This window comes from Mastigoproctus giganteus, chromosome 11 (assembly GCF_048544385.1).
Source record: "Mastigoproctus giganteus isolate SK-2022 chromosome 11, ASM4854438v1, whole genome shotgun sequence".
Lineage (NCBI taxonomy): Eukaryota > Metazoa > Arthropoda > Arachnida > Uropygi > Thelyphonidae > Mastigoproctus > Mastigoproctus giganteus.
This window is the reverse complement of record NC_143585.1, coordinates 56,637,362-56,655,261: the sequence shown is the minus strand read 5'-3', so window position 1 is coordinate 56,655,261 and position 17,900 is coordinate 56,637,362. Positions and strand designations below refer to the sequence as shown.

Below are 17,900 nucleotides of genomic sequence, written 5' to 3'. Positions count from 1 at the left end.
CCTGATCTTAAACTAAAGCTCATGTCAAAGTATTTACTCTGACATCATTCAAAATAATTTAAAATCTACTTTCCCAGCAAACATAAATTGTTTTGTTGAGATTCTTCTGAACATTTGTATGAACCAAAAATAAATGTAAGTCTAATGAGGCACAACAGTGGTTCCCAACCTTTTTCTCTTTGCAAACCTGTTGAATAATAGTACTTTCTGCAATGTACTATTGTACTATTGTTCAATATACTTCAGTAATAATAGTTCATACAGAAAACCCTATAAGTTTATGTAGTATAATAGTTTCTACAGCAAACTCCTTTTAACAGTTAACAACTTTTTAAAGTAAAATAACATTTTGAACATTCTGAATTTATCAAAATCAAAGCTTCTGTAACAAACAATATAATTGGTATATGGCATTATTATACATGTGAGAATAAGCTAATGTGAGCACATCTCAAATGGAAAAAAAATAAAGTTGAGAACCACTGTAATAGATTGCATGCTCTGAATATACTATACTCTGTGTGCTAAAGATGAGTGAGGCACCTTACAATGGCTTTGAAGTCTGAATTGACATATTCACTAGAACCATATTTTAAAATCATATATTATAAACTTTAACTAGATACTATAAATCTTCAAGAAAAGTAAACTTTCTGTAAAACTGCAAAAGACAGATGATTTCTAGAAATCTCCAGGAAAAACCACAAAAAATTGGCAGCTATCTTAGAGGCTGCAATAGTAAATGTATCACAGTTTTATAAAATATCAATCATATAAAAATATCACAGAAGTTTGTATAACTCTATAAATATAATTATTATAAAAACCATGCCTACACTATGTAATAATGGTCCTAATGCAAGAGCACTATCAACACACCGTCCTACAATAACTATGTCAGCATCTTTATCCAAAGCATGAGCAATTGGCCCTGCACTAAAATAGGAAAAGGTTATATTTAATTTAACATGAAATTTAAAAAGCATCATGTTAGATTATTAACTTGAAAAATGAAACAAAAAATACTATTCTCTATATAGACAAGAAATGTTGTTTTGGAGGATTTTACACTGCATCAGTACTTCAATCATAATGTACAGTTCACAAATTCTTCAGTTCATATGGTTTTAATACATATATCATATTTTATGTGACATCATATTTTATTTTATTTTTAATACATATTATTATGCAGTGGCATGTGATGTAAGAAAGCAAGCTTATACAGCATCAGCCAAAAAAAAGAAATTAAAAAGAAAAAGAAATTAAAAAAAAAAAGAAAGAAATATTAATTGAACTTATTTAAAATATCAACTTCCACAACAACAGATGGAAGTTTGTTCCAGCAATCAACCACCTGCTGGAAAATTTCTGCACATGTTCTGCAACTGTCTTTCCTCAATTTGAATTTGTGCCCCCTCAAGTGTGGAATCTGAGCAAGAGAAAGAATTCCATCACCATTGAGCTTGCTCAAACCATTCAAAGCCTTAAACACCTCAGTCAAATAACCTCACAGGTGCCTAGTCTCCAGACACTTTCTTGGTAAGAGGTCTCCATTGTTCCCCTCACCAATCTCGTTGCCCCTCTCTGTACTTGCCCCAGCAGCTCTACATCTTTCCTAAAATTAGGTCTCCTGACCTGTATGCAGTAACTCAAAGTGTGGCCTGACCACTGCCATAAACAAAGGAATAATCACCTCCTTATTCCTGCTAGCAAAATTCCTGTATATCATTGGCCCCATGGGCTGTCTTGGTAGCCTGTCTGCACTGCATAGGGAACTTCATTTCTTACTGCACAATTACCCCCAGGTATTTTTCATTCTCCACTACTCTGAGTGTAGTACCACACAGTTGATACTTTACTCTGGGGTTACTGCAACCCATATGAAGTATATTTTAAATGCTCTGCATTTGTTAATGTTAAACTTCAGTTTTCACCTCAGCCCATCTGCCTAACTTTTCTAAATCCTGTTGCAGTAGCCTACCGCGTGGTACACCTTGAACAACATCATTGATAAATATAGAAAACAACAATGGGCCCAACACCAAACATTAGAGGACTGCACTAATAACATTAGCCCACAAAGAGCACTATCCACTGATTACCTCTCTCTCTCTCTCTTCTCCAACTCAACCATCCCTTTACCCAGAACAGCAACTGGCCCTTAATGCCATACTGCTCCAATTTGTACAACAGTCTTCCATATGCAACAGTATCAAAAGCTTTCCTGAAATCCAAGTATATGATATCAGAATTATTATTATTTTTTTTTTCATCCAGTTCCTTTTTTGACCACATCGTAGCATCCAGTCAAATGTCAAACAAGATTTCCCCATATCAAACCCATGCTGAGTCTGAATTATAACTGCAGTCTTGTCTAGATGATCCTACAATGCTTCTTTAATCAGTGACTCCATTATTTTTCCTGGAACAGAAATTAAACTAACAGATCTATAATTACTTGTCTCCCTTTTATCCCCCTTTGTGAATTGAGGATACATTTGCACATCTCCAGCCCATGGGGACCTCCCTTGAATCCAAGGACACTTTCATAATTATGGCTAAGAGTTTGCTTACTTTCTTTGCTGCTTCCTTTAATATAAACAGATAACTGAAATTGTAAGGTGCATAGGTACACGCATATCCCATCCTACCCAAGTGTAATTACTCTGAGTAATTATGAAATCATTTAGATCCCTGTGTTAGAGTTTCATAAACTTCTAGTCTCCGGCTTCCCTGCAGAATTCCTCATGTGTGTATGTAGATGCAAAATACTCATTTAGAGTGTGAGCTACCTGAGTAGGATCAACAATGGTCGAACCAATCTGATTCATATCCTTCCCTCTAGAATTTACATAAGTAAATACATCACACGAGACCATAAATTTAAATTGAGGAAGGACGGTGTTGCAGGATAGATGTGTGAAAATTTCCTTTCAGCCAGTGGGTTAATTGTTGGAAAAAACTCCTGTCTGGTGTTGGGAGGTGGGTATTTTGAATAAATTCAAGAAAGAACTAGATAAACTGCTAGAGAGAGAATGGACAGATAAAATGGAAAGGGTGTTTTTTTTTTTTTTTTAAGGTGATGCTTGCTTTAAAGCAAGCATCAGCTAAATTTTATAGCTGGTGTAATAAGTTATAATCAGTTATAAGCTTGCTTTCTTGCATCATTTGCCATATAATATTCATTTTTGTAATATTGTTTAAAATTATTTATACATTTATAAGCAGAAATATATGCATATGTGCCTGTTTGAATTTTCACACATTCAACATTTTTTTCATACACTGGAAAATGAAGGGAATAATAGCTTCAATGTTCTTTTTTAATTTTCAGCAGAAATTTTATCTAAAAAAAAAAACAAAAAAAATTTTCCAGAAATTAAAAAAAAAAAAACATTGTTGCCTTTCATGTGCTCATCACTGTTATTTTATAACTGGGATTGCCACCATTTCATGTTAAAGAATTTAGGCTTAGAAGATACTGACAAGAGTGTAACTTTGCAGAATTAGCTTTACAAAAGGTAGGAATTAAATTTACAAAATATTACACAAAATAACTTCAAAGATTAATTGAAATAAAATGTTTAAAATTACAGAAATTAAATTTACAAGATATTTAAATCAAACAAATTAAGGAAACCAAAAATTTGTCTACTAAAATTTTACAATTCTCCTTCAATCCTTTTGAATATAATCTTACAAAACTATCCAATGCACATCTCTAATATGCTAAGTATAGTCATATTTCCATTTTAAAATGCAACCTTTACCACACATTTGACTATTCAATGCAACCAACTTTTACCAAAAAAGGTTGATAATCACTACTGTAGATTATTAAAGAATTCAACCAAGTGCATGTATCACACGCATCAATGCTGATAGCCTTTCCATTCATTTCATAACATTTTATGGTCTATTTTATTTTCTTCTGCTTCTTTTTCATAGTGCTTGGCCTTTTCTCTATATTTTTGTTATTATTCTGTGTTTGTTTTGTGCTATTCCAGATTTCTGTGTTGCTTTCCTTTCTTTCTGTTTTTCTTAACTAGTTCATTTTAATGTAGTTGCTGAATTACATGATGATGTTGTTGTTGTTATTGTTGTTTGGTTTTTAGGAGAATTAGCAACTAAGGCCATATAGCTCCAGGATATGCGGTGGTCATTCCCTGACCTTTCCGCATCCTCCGTATTTGGTGGTGACGGGCTCGAACCCCGGTCTAATCAAGAAGCGTGTGCTACGCACTGCTGCTCCTTCCCACCTGGCTACGGAGGCGCCAACTGAATTACATGACAAAGGAAAGTAAACTAGATAATAAAAATCACACTGTTTATTACTCTATTAGGGGACATAAATTTAAGTTGAGGAAGGATGGCTGCAGGATCACATGAGAAATTCTGGAAGGAAGGGGAGAACAGAACTAAACTCTAACAGGGAGCTAAATGATTTTGTGATGCTGAAGAGCAAAGTGGAGGAGAAATTGTTGACGTTAAACATAAAAAAGGAACCTGGGGTGGAATCTATCCAGTTATATTGAAGGAGGCAACAAGGGAAGTAAGCAACCCTTAGCCATAATTATGAGAGCATTCTTAGAATCAGGAGAGGTCCCCATGGACTGGAGATGTGCAAATGTATTCCCAATTCACAAAGGGGATTCAAAGGGTAACACAAATAATTATAGACCTGTAAGCTTAACTTCTATTCTGGGGAAAATAATGGAGTCACTGGTTCAAGAAGCATTGCAGGATCATCTAGACAAGACTGCAGTAATAGTTCAGACACAGAATGGGTTTCTTAAGGGGAAGTCTTGTCTGACCAATGTGATTAGATATTACGTTGTCATCACAAAGGAACTGGATGCAAATATTAATTTCGATATCATATACTTGGATTTCAGGAAAGCTTTTGATACTTGCATATGGAAAACTGCTGTACAAACTGGAGCAGTGTGGCATTAAAGGCAAGTCACTAAAATGGATAAAAGGATGGCTGAGTAGAAGACAACAGAGAGCATTAGCATTAGTAGAGGCATATGATGCAAGAAAGCAAGCTTATTCAGCATCAGCCAAAAAAAAAAAAAAAAAAAAAAAAAACACACACACCACTCCCATTTCACCCCTCCGTTCGTTCGAAATACCTGTCCAGTTGAGCTTTAAATTTGTTTAGGCTATCAACTTCAACAAAACAAGTGATGGAAGTTGGTTCCACCAACCAACCACCCGCTGGCCAAAGGCAAATTTCCGCACATCTATCCGACATCCGTCCTTCCTCAATTTGAATTTATACCCTCTGAGGTGATTATTCTGAGCAAGATGAAGAATCCCATTGGCATTGAGCAAGCTCAAACCATTCAAAGCCTTATACACCTCTATCAGATCACCTCGCCGGTGCCTAGTCTCCAGACTTTGTAATTTGCAAAACTTAAGCCTTTGTTCCATTCACTAATCTTGTTGCCCTTCTCTGTACCCGTTCCAGCAGCTCTACATCCTTCTTGAAATGAGGCCTCCAGACCTGTATACAGTACTCAAGATGTGGCCTAACCATTGCCTTATAAAAGGGAATAATCACCTCCTTATCCCTGCTAGAAAAATTCCTGTATATCATTGACACGACACCATGAGCTACTCTTGCAGCTCGTCTGCACTGCTCAGAGAACTTCATATCTGCCTGCACAATTACCCCCAGGTCCTTTTCATTCTCCACCACTGTCAGTGTAGTACCGCAGAGTTGATACGTTGCAGAGTTGCTCTGGGGTTACTGTTTCCCATATGTAGTACCTTACATTTGTCAATGTTAAACTTCATTTGCCACCTCTCAGCCCATCTGTTCAACCTTTCCAGATCATGTTGCAGCAGCATAGCGTCAGTAGTGTCCTTAACAACCCTGCCAACCTTTGTATCATCTGCAAACTTGGACATTAAACTTGATATCCCATCATCAATATCATTCATAAACACCGAAAACAACAACGGATCCAACACTGAACCCTGAGGAACTCCACTAATAACATTAGTCCACGTTGAGCAGTGTCCATTGATTACCACTCTCTGTCTTCTGCCACTCAACCATCCCCTTATCCACTGCAGCAATTTGCCTCCAATGCCACACTGCTCCAATTTGTGCAGCAGTCTTCCATGTGCAACAGTATCAAAAGCCTTTCTAAGATCCAAATATATAATATCAAAGTTATTCCCTGCATCCAGTTATTTTGTGACTACATCATAGTATCCAATCAAATTGGTCAGGCAAGACCTGCCCTTAACAAACCCATGCTGCGTCTGAGCTATAACTGAATTCTTGTCTAGATGATCCTGCAGTGCTTCTTTAACTAGTGCCTCCATTTATTTACCTGGAACAGAAGTTAAACTAACAGGTCTATAATTACTTGTGTCAGCCTTTGTGAATTGGGGTTACATTTGCACGTCTCCAGTCTATGGGTATCTCCCCTGAGCCCAAAGAAGCTCTCATAATTATGGCCAGGGGTTTGCTTACTTCCTTCGCTGCCTCCTTTAATATAACTGGATAGATCCCATCCACCCCAGGTGCCTTTTTTATGTTTATCCTCAACAATCTCTCCTCCACTTTCTTCTCAGTTATTACAAAATCATCCAGCTCACTGCCAATGTTTACTTTACCTACATCATTCTCCTTCCTGAATAACTCCTCATGCGTGAATGTAGATGCAAAATACTCGTTTAGATTGTTAGCCACCTGAGCAGGATCCTCAACTGTTGAACCATCAATATCCAGTGGACCAATCTTATTCATCCCTTTCCTTCTTGAGTTTAAATAGGTAAAGAACTCTTTTCTGTTTTTCTTTGCATCCTTTGCCAAGGATTTTTAGCAGTCTGCCTTTGCCTGCCTAATGTCCTTTGTGACTTGGTTACAGACCAACTTATATCTATCATAGGCTTCCATGTCACCCATTAATTTGTATGTATCCCATGCATTTTTCTTCTCTGCCACATGTCTCATTAGTTCATCTGACAACCATTTAGGCCTAAACCTTGAACAATATTTCTTAGTTGGTATGTAAAGCCTGGTAGCCTCCAAGATTAGTTCCTTGAATGCTTCCCATTTTGAGTTTGCTGTTGGTAACATCATCAGTTGGTCCCACTGTATAGAATTTAAATACTGTCTCAGACCATCATAGTCGCCTTTACGAAAACAAAAACCCTTCCCTTTACCTCTGATGGTAGTTACCTCCTTGAGTAAATCCCACTTCAACACACTGTGATCACTGCCACCTAGTGGTTCATTTATCTGCAGATTCTTAATGCATGAAGAATCACTACTGATAATCAGATCAAGAGTATTGCTCCCTCTTGTTGCCTCACGAACATGCTGATGTAGAAAACAATCATCCAATAAATCCACAAAAGCTTTGCTAGTGTGCGAGTGACCAACCCACAAATTCCAGTCAATATCTGGGAAATTAAAATCCCCCATTATAAGACTCTCTGATTTACTGGCCCACTCTATTTCCCTGTACAATATCTTATTATATTCATCAGAGTCATTAGGCCTATAGCACATTCCTACTCTCAATTTTGATTTCCCTATGCTTATGTCACACCAAACTGACTCGACACTGCCCTGTCCATCGATTTCGACTGGCTTCACTTCCTTGGACTTTATGTGTTTCTTAATTAATAGCATAACCCGTCCTCCCCTCCTGTCCTGTCTATCCTTTCTATACACATTGTATTCCCCAAATTCCAGTTCCGCATTACTTATATCTGTGTGATACCACGTCTCTGATATCCCAACAATATCTGCCTTTGATGTTTTGAGCAATACCTCAAATTCATCAAATTTATTTACCAAACTCCTAGCATTGGTGTACACGCAGGTATACATGAGAGTGCCAATAAATGGACACTGCTCTTTGTGGACTAATGTTATTAGCGGAGCCCCCCCTCCCAAGTTCGGTGCTGGGCCCATTGCTGTTTTGTGTATTTATCAATGATATTGATGGAGGTATATCAGGCTTAAAGTCCAAGTTTGCAGATGATACAAAGGTTGGCAGGGTTGATAAGGACAGTAAAGTCAGTATGCTACTGCAACAGGATCTAGAAAAGTTACGCATATGAGCTGAGAAGTGGAAACTGAAGTTTAACATTGACAAATGCAAAGTTCTTCCTTATATTTCAAGGGTACAGCTCTAGAATGGTGTTCACAGGCCGGCCACCAGTTAGTACATCAGACCGAACCTATTGGTAACTCTTTAGGAGGCTTCCAGACCATCTAGTGTATAATCCTGCTACCTCTACTCTGGCAGATAGTGACTGGAGGCAGTCCGAATAGTGTGTATGTGGGAGACATTGTCGAGGCCCTATTATGTCAAGAATCTGTGTATATTCTTACCATGTGTATGCCATATCCAAAAATTTCATTAATTCATACAGCATGTATGAAAGCCCCCCCCCGCGACAATGCACCCCACTTTTTCTTACTATTGAATATGCCACGAATTGTCAAACTAATAGAGTAAGCTTATCTGCAAAAAGATATCTAAACTTCCCAAACACTTCCTAGTTCATTTCATAAATACGCAAGGTCTCAATTCTAATCTCAACGATGTCTATTTCCACTTGCAGTCTGCCGAACCCCATGTACTTTTTCTGACAGAATCTCAGTTATCGGTTGATTCAACTTCTGCTCATCTCAGATGCCCAAATTATTCGCTGAATGATTCCTTTCACCTCAAAGGTGGTACTTGTGCATATGTCCATTCCGATATTCCCTGTCAGAGACTTGGTAATTTGGAATCTTCTCTTTTTGACCTTCTCTGGCTTAAAATCTCTCTGCCTCATTTTGTCAATTCATCTGTTGTCTCTATCATTCTCCCAACTCCACTAATCACTTGGAGCTCTTTGACTGCTTCTCTTTGCAACTTGACTTTCTCCAGTCCAACTTTCCTAACAGTGAGGTAATTTTCTTTGGTGATTTTAATGTTCACAACTCCAGCTGGCTTCCGTTTTCTAGTCACACTAACCCAGCTGGGCGAGATGCTGAGGCTTTTGCAATTACTAATGACCTTGCACAGATTGTTCATTTACCTACAAGAATACTGGACAATCCTAACCATACAGCCAACACGCTTGATCTTTTTCTCACAAACAACCCTTCTAAGTACACGGTTGAAGTGAGAGTAGTCCTTTAGGCACCTCAGATCACAACTTCGTGATTTTCGCTTCTCCAATGGAGCCTTTATCTCATGGCTATTCGCAAAATCGTGTTGTTTGGCATTACAAGAATGCAAACTGGGATAACCTGTGAGATTTCTTTTCTTCTTTTCCTTGGTCGGATTACTGTTTCAAAACTTCTGATGTCAATGTTTGCTCAGATCGCGTCAGTGAAATCATTCTTGTAGGAGTGGAATCCTTTATCCCACTTTAAAATCTCGTCCTTTATCTAAACCTTGGTTTTCAAATAAATGTGCTAAGGCTATTCAAGAGAAGGATGTTGCATATCATAATTGGCTTGTTTCCAATTCTTCAATTTCATTTTCTGCCTACACCAAAGTTCGCAACAATTATAAAGCAGTTATTAATCAGTCCAAACTAGATTCGAACAGGCTAAGGGTAGAAAACTTGCTTCTTGCCCTAATGGTAGCCAAGCATTCTGGTCTCTTGCCAAAACTATTGGCCGCAACTTTTGCCCATCTCTGCTCCCACCTCAGTCAAAACTAGATGGTTCTGTTTTCACTTTAGCCAAGGATAAAGCTAACCTGCTAACATCCCATTTTTCTTCCAACTCATGTATTAATGATCCTGGAAAAACACCTCCCACCATTCCCAACATGCTCCATTCAATGCCTCCTGTGGTCTTCCATAAAAAGGAAGTCAGAAATATTTTGGTGAATCTTGATGCTAAGAATGCTTTTCTCCAGGTTCTGATGGTATTTCTCTCTTGTTCTCAAAACCTGTGTTCCTGAACTTACTCCTGCTCTTTGCCGCCTTTTTTCACTTTCTTATTCCAAAGGTGTTTTTCCTTCTGCTTGGAAATTTGCTCATATCCAGCCAGTTCCTAAAAAGGGTGTCAAATCCAATTATCGTCCCATTGCAATTACTTCTATTCTTTCTAAGTAATGGAGAAATCAATTAACCGCTAACTCTTAAACTACCTAAAAACCTTCTGCCTGATCAACGATCACCAGTATGGATTCCGTCAGTGTCAATCCACTGGTGATATTCTGGCTTATGTTACCCATTTATGGACAAATTCAATGGAAAAGTTGCTCTTGACATCTCAAAGGCTTTCGATCATGTTTGGCATAAAGGTCTTCTAAACAAGCTTCCATCTTATCTTTTGTTTGCCAACTGTTTTTTGTAATTGGTTATCCAGTTTTCTCTCTGATCGCTCACTGAGGGTGATAGCAGATGGCTCTCTGTCTTCTAACTTCTCCACTAATGCTGGTGTCTCCCATGGTTCAGTTCTTTCCACCACTCTTTTCCTCTTGTATTTTAATGACCTTCTTCCATTGACTGGAAATCCTATCCATAGTTTTGCCAATGATAATACATTGCATTCCACTTTCCATTTTGAGAAACCTTGCCCCGCTCAATCAGTTTCAATTTCTCGAAAATCTGCTACCAATTCCTTAAACGCGATCTCCTAAAATGCCGAAATGCTAACTGCCATTTTATGGAACAATCTTCCTTCATGCGTATTTCCTGAAAATTAGTCTACAAAAGTTCAAGTCTAATGTCCACAAATATCTTCTTTCGTACTCTCAACCTCCAACCCAAGCACGGTACTAGGTACTATAGGTTCCAATACCTTTCATGTTTGGGGTTTTCATTAAAAAAAAAAAAAAAAACCTGCATATGGTTAGCAGTAACCCAAGAGAAATGTACCAACTGTGTGGTACTACACTCAGGGAAGTGGAGAATGAAAAAGACCTCGGGGTAATTGTGCAGTCAGATATGAAGTTCTCTGAGTAGTGCAGATAGGCTGCCAGAGCAGGTCATGTAGTCTTGTCAATGATGTATAGGAATTTTGTTAGCAGGGATAAGGAAGTCATTATCCCTTTGTATAAGGCAATGGCCAGGCCACACCTTGAGTACTGCATACATGTCTGGAGGCCTCATTTTAGCAAAAATGTTGAGCTACTAGAACAAGTACAGAGAAGGGCAACAAGACTGGTGAAGGGAACAAAGGGGTGCTCTTACGAAGAAAGGCTTAAATTCTGCAAAATGCAGTGGTTAGAAACTAAGCACCCGCAAAGTGGTCTGATGGAGGTGTATAAGTCTTGAATGGTTTAAGCAGGCTCAATGCTGATAGAATTCTTCCTCTTGCTCAGATTAAGAACCTGAGGGGGCATAGATTTAAATTGAGGAAAGACAGTTGTAGAATAGATGTGCGGGGAAGTTTGGTTTAGCCAGCGGGTAGTTGATTGCTGGAACAGACCTCCATCTGTTGTTGTGGAAGTTGATATCTTAAATAAATTTAAGGCTGAACTAGACAAACATTTGAAGTGATGGGTTGGGTGAAATGGGAAGGTTTTTTTTTTTTTTTTTGGCTGATGCTGTATAAGCTTGCTTTCTTGCATAATATGCCTTAACTGATGCTAATGCTGAAGTGTGCCTTCAGTCAGTGGTTGGCTGATCATTGCAACAAGCTTCTATCTGTTGTTCTGGAAGTGGGAATAAATTCAGGGAAGAACTAGACAAATCCTTGTAAGGGTATGGATGGGGAAGTGTGTAATGTGCGTTTTTTTTTGGCTGATGCTATATAAGCTTGCTTTCTTGCATCATTTGCCACTACTACTAGGAATAGAAATTTATTCTGACAGGTAGGAAATTAAAACAGCACATTAATGAACAAAATGACACTCACATTTTGAGATTAGTTGCACAGTCACTTTGTCAAAGCACTGTTAAAGATGATGTAGAACTTGAAAGAATAAGAGGCAGACTAGTTTGAGCAGAAGGAATTATGCAGTGAGAACACATCTTTAAAAATATTGATATATTTGTGTTTCGATAACCATGAGTAGTCTGAGCTACTGAAGTGACATATTGGATATCTTTATGTATGTGAAGATGCAGCCTTCAAATAATGTGTAGCTTTGAAATGCTAAAGGTAACTTTTTAATATTTTTTTAAAAAATGAACGTTTTCTGAAAGCTTTAAATGTGGACAATTTTTATAAAAATTTCATATGTAGAGAATCAGAATGTAAAAACAGTTCACTGTGTAGAAGTAAAAAAAGTTATTTAACCAGTAGCTTCCTGTACTAATAGCTTCCTTCCACACTTCTTCCATTCAGCCTCCTCCACCCCTTGCTCTTTTCATTCCTCCCTTTTCAATTCCCTCCTCTCCTTCCTTCACCTCATCCTCTGCACTAAGTGGATAAAATTCATGAATATGAATTTGAACAATTAAAACACTCACCACAGACCAGATATAGCTGCAAGTGACTATTACTTGTTTATAAACCTCAAACCACAAGTCTCATCTTCATGTACCATGTTTTAAAGATGATGAAGTGCTAAATACAGCTTGCTCTGGAAGACTGGTTTGGCCCAACCTGAAGAATTTTATTTTTGAGGGATTAAACTCTTTGCAGATTAAATACAATAAGTGTATTGAACTTTAGAGCACATACATTGAAAAATAAAAAATCATAGAATATTGTACCTATGTCTTTATACTCTGTTCTCAGAACTTTTTGACCACCTGTACCCTCCCCCACAATCCCTAATGGGGAACCCTCTAGAGGTTGCAAGATCATTAGAATAACAGAAAATCAAAGGCTCTGCATGCTGAATACAGGCTCCTACATCTTATCCAGTTCCCCAAACCTCAGTGGTTGCTATGACTTCCAAGGTCCTTGGAAGTCATAGCAACTGACCTTGGCCAATAAAGCACCCTGTTCAGATAATAACCTTTGTTTTATATCATTCCTCACCAGTAACTGTGTCCATATGCTCTACATTTCCACAAGGGTTTTAAATATCTGTTGGAAAACTTGTGTGTGTGTATATGACTCACTGATTCACCATTAATATCCAGAAGCCCCCCCCCACCACTGATAGTTGGTCACATTTTACCCAAGCTCCACTTTCCAGACACAATTATAACTTTGAAGAGAAAATAGTATGAATGAGAATGCAAGATACTGCAATTGATGAAATTAATAGACTTCCAGATGAATGATAGTGGAACATACGCAGTCAGTCTGTATGTGACATTTTAATGTAAGCTGAAAACATCATGAAACAACCCAGAAAACCAATGAAGCTGGCAGGAGAGACCTGAAAAGAATCATCTACTCAGAACAGAGGTTGATTGTTGATGTGCACGTGCGTGCGTGCTCCTTCAGTGGGATGGCTGGAACACATTTCAGGACCAGTACGTTGTGCAGGATACTGCACGATGTGGGTTACCACAACAGTCTAATGCCACATGCCATCTAGCTTGGTGTAAGGCACACTATTCTTGAACCATAGACCAATGGAAAACTGTGCTTTGGAATGACAAGTCACAGTTTAGTCATGTCTAGGTATAGCAGATGCCTACAAAAAGCTACCTGCTAGACTGTATCAACCTGACAATGAAGTAACTGAAAATTACATTTATTCAGATACCGCTTAGAATTAATTCCATTGAAACCATGAGAGTCTAATTTAAGAAGGAATTTGATCATATCCAACTAAAATGTCTTCAGTTTTGGAAGTCTATAACACCTTATTTACAAGTCCATAATGGAAGTCTGTATACAGACTTTACAGACTTCCAAATTCACTTTATCCACTGCACTCATACAAAGCACAAATGCAGTAAATAAAGTCCTTGCTTGTGAATTTCTAAAAGGGAATGAAAAATGTATTCATTAAGGGCACACTCACTAATGACTTTAGCATTAGTAGAGGCATTTGATGCAAGAAAGCAGGCTTATGCAGCATCAGCCAAAAAAAAAAAATAAATAAATAAAAAATAACCACTTCCACTTCACCCCTCTGTTCGTTCGAAATACCTGTCCAGCTGAGCCTTAAACTTATTTAGGCTATCAACTTCCACGACAAGGGATGGAAGTCTGTTCCACCACTGTTGGATAACTATAGAACCATGCTGTAAGAAAGAGATAAAAATATAGTAAGTTAAGTCAGAAAGTATATATGTCTCCATAATTCTTCCAAGAAGCATTTTACATATCCAAGCATGATAGGAGGAAAGAAAAATTTTTGGATTAACCAGACTTGAAGAACATTGCAAGGCTTTTGAGGAAATTTTTTTATCAGCATGGCCCACCAGTAGGTAGAAGGAATATAATTTGGAGAGATGGAATACATTTGAACAAAGATGGTGCATTATCGACCCTGCAAGAAGCTGGAATAATGGAGAAGTAATAAAGGTGGTACAAGGGACTTTGCCAGTATCACAGAGCAGGCCATAAGGGTTCAGGGAAGAATGGCTGGTCAGTGAAATAGAGGGGCAATATAGGGCTGCAGGGGTAATATAGACATGTATTTATCTTATGATATGATAGGTCAAAGTAACGCTCGTACATATCTCAAGATTTCTTATTCCTGTCTGCAAAAGCTAAAATTGGCAAGATGTGCCAAAAATGGCAGTTTCAAATGAATGGCAAACTGATGATTGAGAAACAAGTTTAAATAACTTTGGGAGGGAGTAGAGTAACTATACAAGAGCACTTAATCTTAACTGTGTCTACAATAATGTCAGGGTGTTGCCAATAAAGAACGAATTTGAACCCCTGTTTAGGACCAACTAAGCTAACATAATAGGTTTAATGGAAATGTGTCACACAGAAATAACACATAACAAGTTTCACTATGTCCTTTCTTCAAACAACCCCAGAGGATATATATTTATCCTCTGGAGTTGGGAATGCTCAAATTCATAATAACTGCAATAATACTACACCATCTTTACTGATACGTGGATTAAAATTAAACTGGAAATAAAATAAAATAAAATATACTGTTTATACAATAAAACCATAAAAATAAAGCATATAAAATGTACAATGAAATAAAACAATATAAATCAAAGAATAAAAGCAATAAAAACTCAACTGTAGCTTTCAAAGGCATCCACTTCCTTTATCAACAGTAATACTTAACATCCTATAGTACATCCTTAAATATATCTGCAAGATCATGGTTCACAGCACATGTTACCACAAGAGGCAGTACCCTCCATACATACATTGGGAACTGGAAATGACTCAGGAGTGGGCCAGGCAGAACCATTCATACCATCCAAGAATCACAGTTTCAAGGGGGGGGATGAATACGGATTTCCCTGTCTCTATTAATAGTGTTACGCTCAGAAGAGCAAATCCACAAACTCTTGAACCACTTGCGGTTCCAAAATCTATGTGAACAGTCGACAACAACAACAGCTTCGTCAGGAGAGATTTGGTGGTTCTTCTCCCAAAAATGTTCTGCCACAGCAGATTTCCCATAATCTGTGGTCTTTATTGCATTAATATGCTTCATTTGCGAAAAATTTTTGGGAGAAGAACCACAAAATCTCTCCCGACGAAGCTGTTATTATCGACCATTTGTAGATTTTGGAACCACAAGTGGCTCAAGAGTTTGTGGATTTGCTCTTCTGAGAGTAACACTATTAATAGAGACAGGGGAACCCGTATTCATCCCCTCTTCAAAACTGGGATTCTTGGACAAGATGATTGGTTCTGCCTGGCCCACTCCCGAGCCATTTCCGGTTCCAATGCATGTATGGAGGGTACTGCCCATGCTCCTGTGGTAACATATATGCTGTGAACCGTGATCCTGCAGATATTTATGATCCTGCATGTTAAGTATTACTGTTGATAAAGGAAGTAGATGCCTTTGAAAGCTACGGTTGTGTTTTTATTGCTTTTATTCCGTGTTTTATTTCATTGTACATTTTATATGCTTTATTTTTATGGTTTTATTGTATTTCCAGTTTAATTTTAATCCAGTTTTCATTATACCATTTTTATTTTAATAAAGTATCAGTTTTACTGTTGGTGTAGTATTATTGCAGTTATTATGAATTTGAGTTTCACTATGGTAGGTATAATGTATTTAAAAATATGGGATACAGGTCAGAATATTGAAAGAAAAATTGGGCAAACAAGTGTGAAAATCTTATTATAAGTGATTTCAATTTGCCCTTTACTGATTGAAGCAGGAAGCAAAGTCACCACAGGAGACAAAGTTTTTAAATAAACTACATAATATTCATTTATATCAGCATGTTAGAGAAAATAATATGGGTAAGAATATTTTAGACCTGATCACCCACAAACCAGATAATTCATTGGGCCAACAGTACAGGAACCATTAGCAGGAAGTGGTCATATAGTCCTTAGTCGGAAGATTAAGAAAGAGGTTGCAGTTATTAAAGGCAAAACATGGGGTTTAATTTCGGGAAAGGGGGCATGCCAGTTTCAAGCCGCATGGTCTCCATCAACTGGGCAGCAAGTATAGGAAGAGTGATTAGAATTATGGAATATTAGCATTTAGCATTAGTAGAGGCATATGATGCAAGAAAGCAAGCTTATACAGCATCAGCCAAAAAAAAAAAAAAAAAAAAAAAAAACGGTCCCATTTCACCCCTCCGTTCGTTCCAAATACCTGTCCAACTCAGCCTTAAATTTATTTAGGCTATCAACTTCCACAACAAAGGATGGAAGTCTGTTCCACCAACCAACTACCCGCTGAATAAAGGCAAACTTCCGCACATCTATCCTACATCTGTCTTTCCGCAATTTGAATTTACGCCCTCTCAGGTGACTATTCTGAGCAAGAGGAAGAATCCTATCAGTATTGAACATGCTCAAACCATTCAAGGCTTTATACACCTCAATCAGATCACCTTGCAATCAGATCACCTCGCAGGTGCCTAGTCTCCAGACACTGTGATTTGCAAAATTTAAGCCTTTCTTCATAAGAGCAACCCTTTGTTCCATTCACTAATCTTGTTGCCCTTCTCTGTACTCAGCTCTACATCCTTCATAAAATGAGGCCTCCAGACCTGTATACAATACTCAAGGTGTGGCCTGACCATTGCCTTATACAAGGGGATAATCACCTCTTTATCCCTGCTAGAAAAATTCCTATATATCATTGACAAGACAGTATGAGCTACTCCTGCAGACCATCTGCACTGCTCAGAAAACTTCATATCTGCCTACACAATTAGCCCCAGGTCCTTTTCATTCTCTACTACTGTCAGTATAGTACCACAGAGTTGATACGTCACTTTGGGGTTACTGCTTCCCATATGTAGTACTTTACATTTGTCAATGTTAAACTTCATTTGCCACCTCTCAGCCCATCTGCTCAACCTTTATAGATCCTGTTGCAGCAGCATACTGTCATTAGTGTCCTTAACAACCCTGCCAACCTTTGTATCATCTGCAAACTTGGACATTAAGCTTGATATACCATCATCAATATCATTTATAAATACAGGAAACAACAATGGACCCAACACTGAACTCTGACATTAAGGAAATAGTTATGAAAAGCCATGACTGCATGTATACTATTAAAAAAAAACCAGAATTTGGAAGGTGCCAAGATGGTTGACTATAGATCTGGCCAGTCTAACAGAGCAGGGAAAACAGTGAATGAAAAAGTTACAGGGTGATAAAAAAAACAGTGAATATAAGTTGATTATCAATAGTACTACAGAAAACATTAAGCCGAAAAAGGCCGAGCATAAGAAACCACTGGATAAGAGAGCAAAGAATGGGGACAAGGATTTTTTTTTCCTTTTTATATCTGTGAATAGAAAGAAAACTTATCAGATAATGGGTGAAAAAAAATCTTAGATAACCCGCCTGATGAATTGGACAGGTATTTTGCACTGATCTTTACAGATGAAAAATGCTTTATAGTGAGCTGTGGAGTATAAAATTAACAAAT

At 37.7% G+C, this 17,900-nt stretch overlaps 1 protein-coding gene across 3 annotated transcripts in view; it reads right to left on the bottom strand.

The window, feature by feature from the left end:
* LOC150078025 (uncharacterized) overlaps positions 1-17,900 on the bottom strand; it is a 442,574-nt gene that overhangs the window by 293,475 nt on the left and 131,199 nt on the right. For all 3 annotated transcript variants that reach the window (XM_090384338.1, XM_090384339.1, XM_090384340.1), the window contains exon 5: positions 837-936. In XM_090384338.1, the coding sequence (XP_090240464.1) occupies positions 837-936 (100 nt within the window). The remainder of the gene's footprint in view (positions 1-836; positions 937-17,900) is intronic.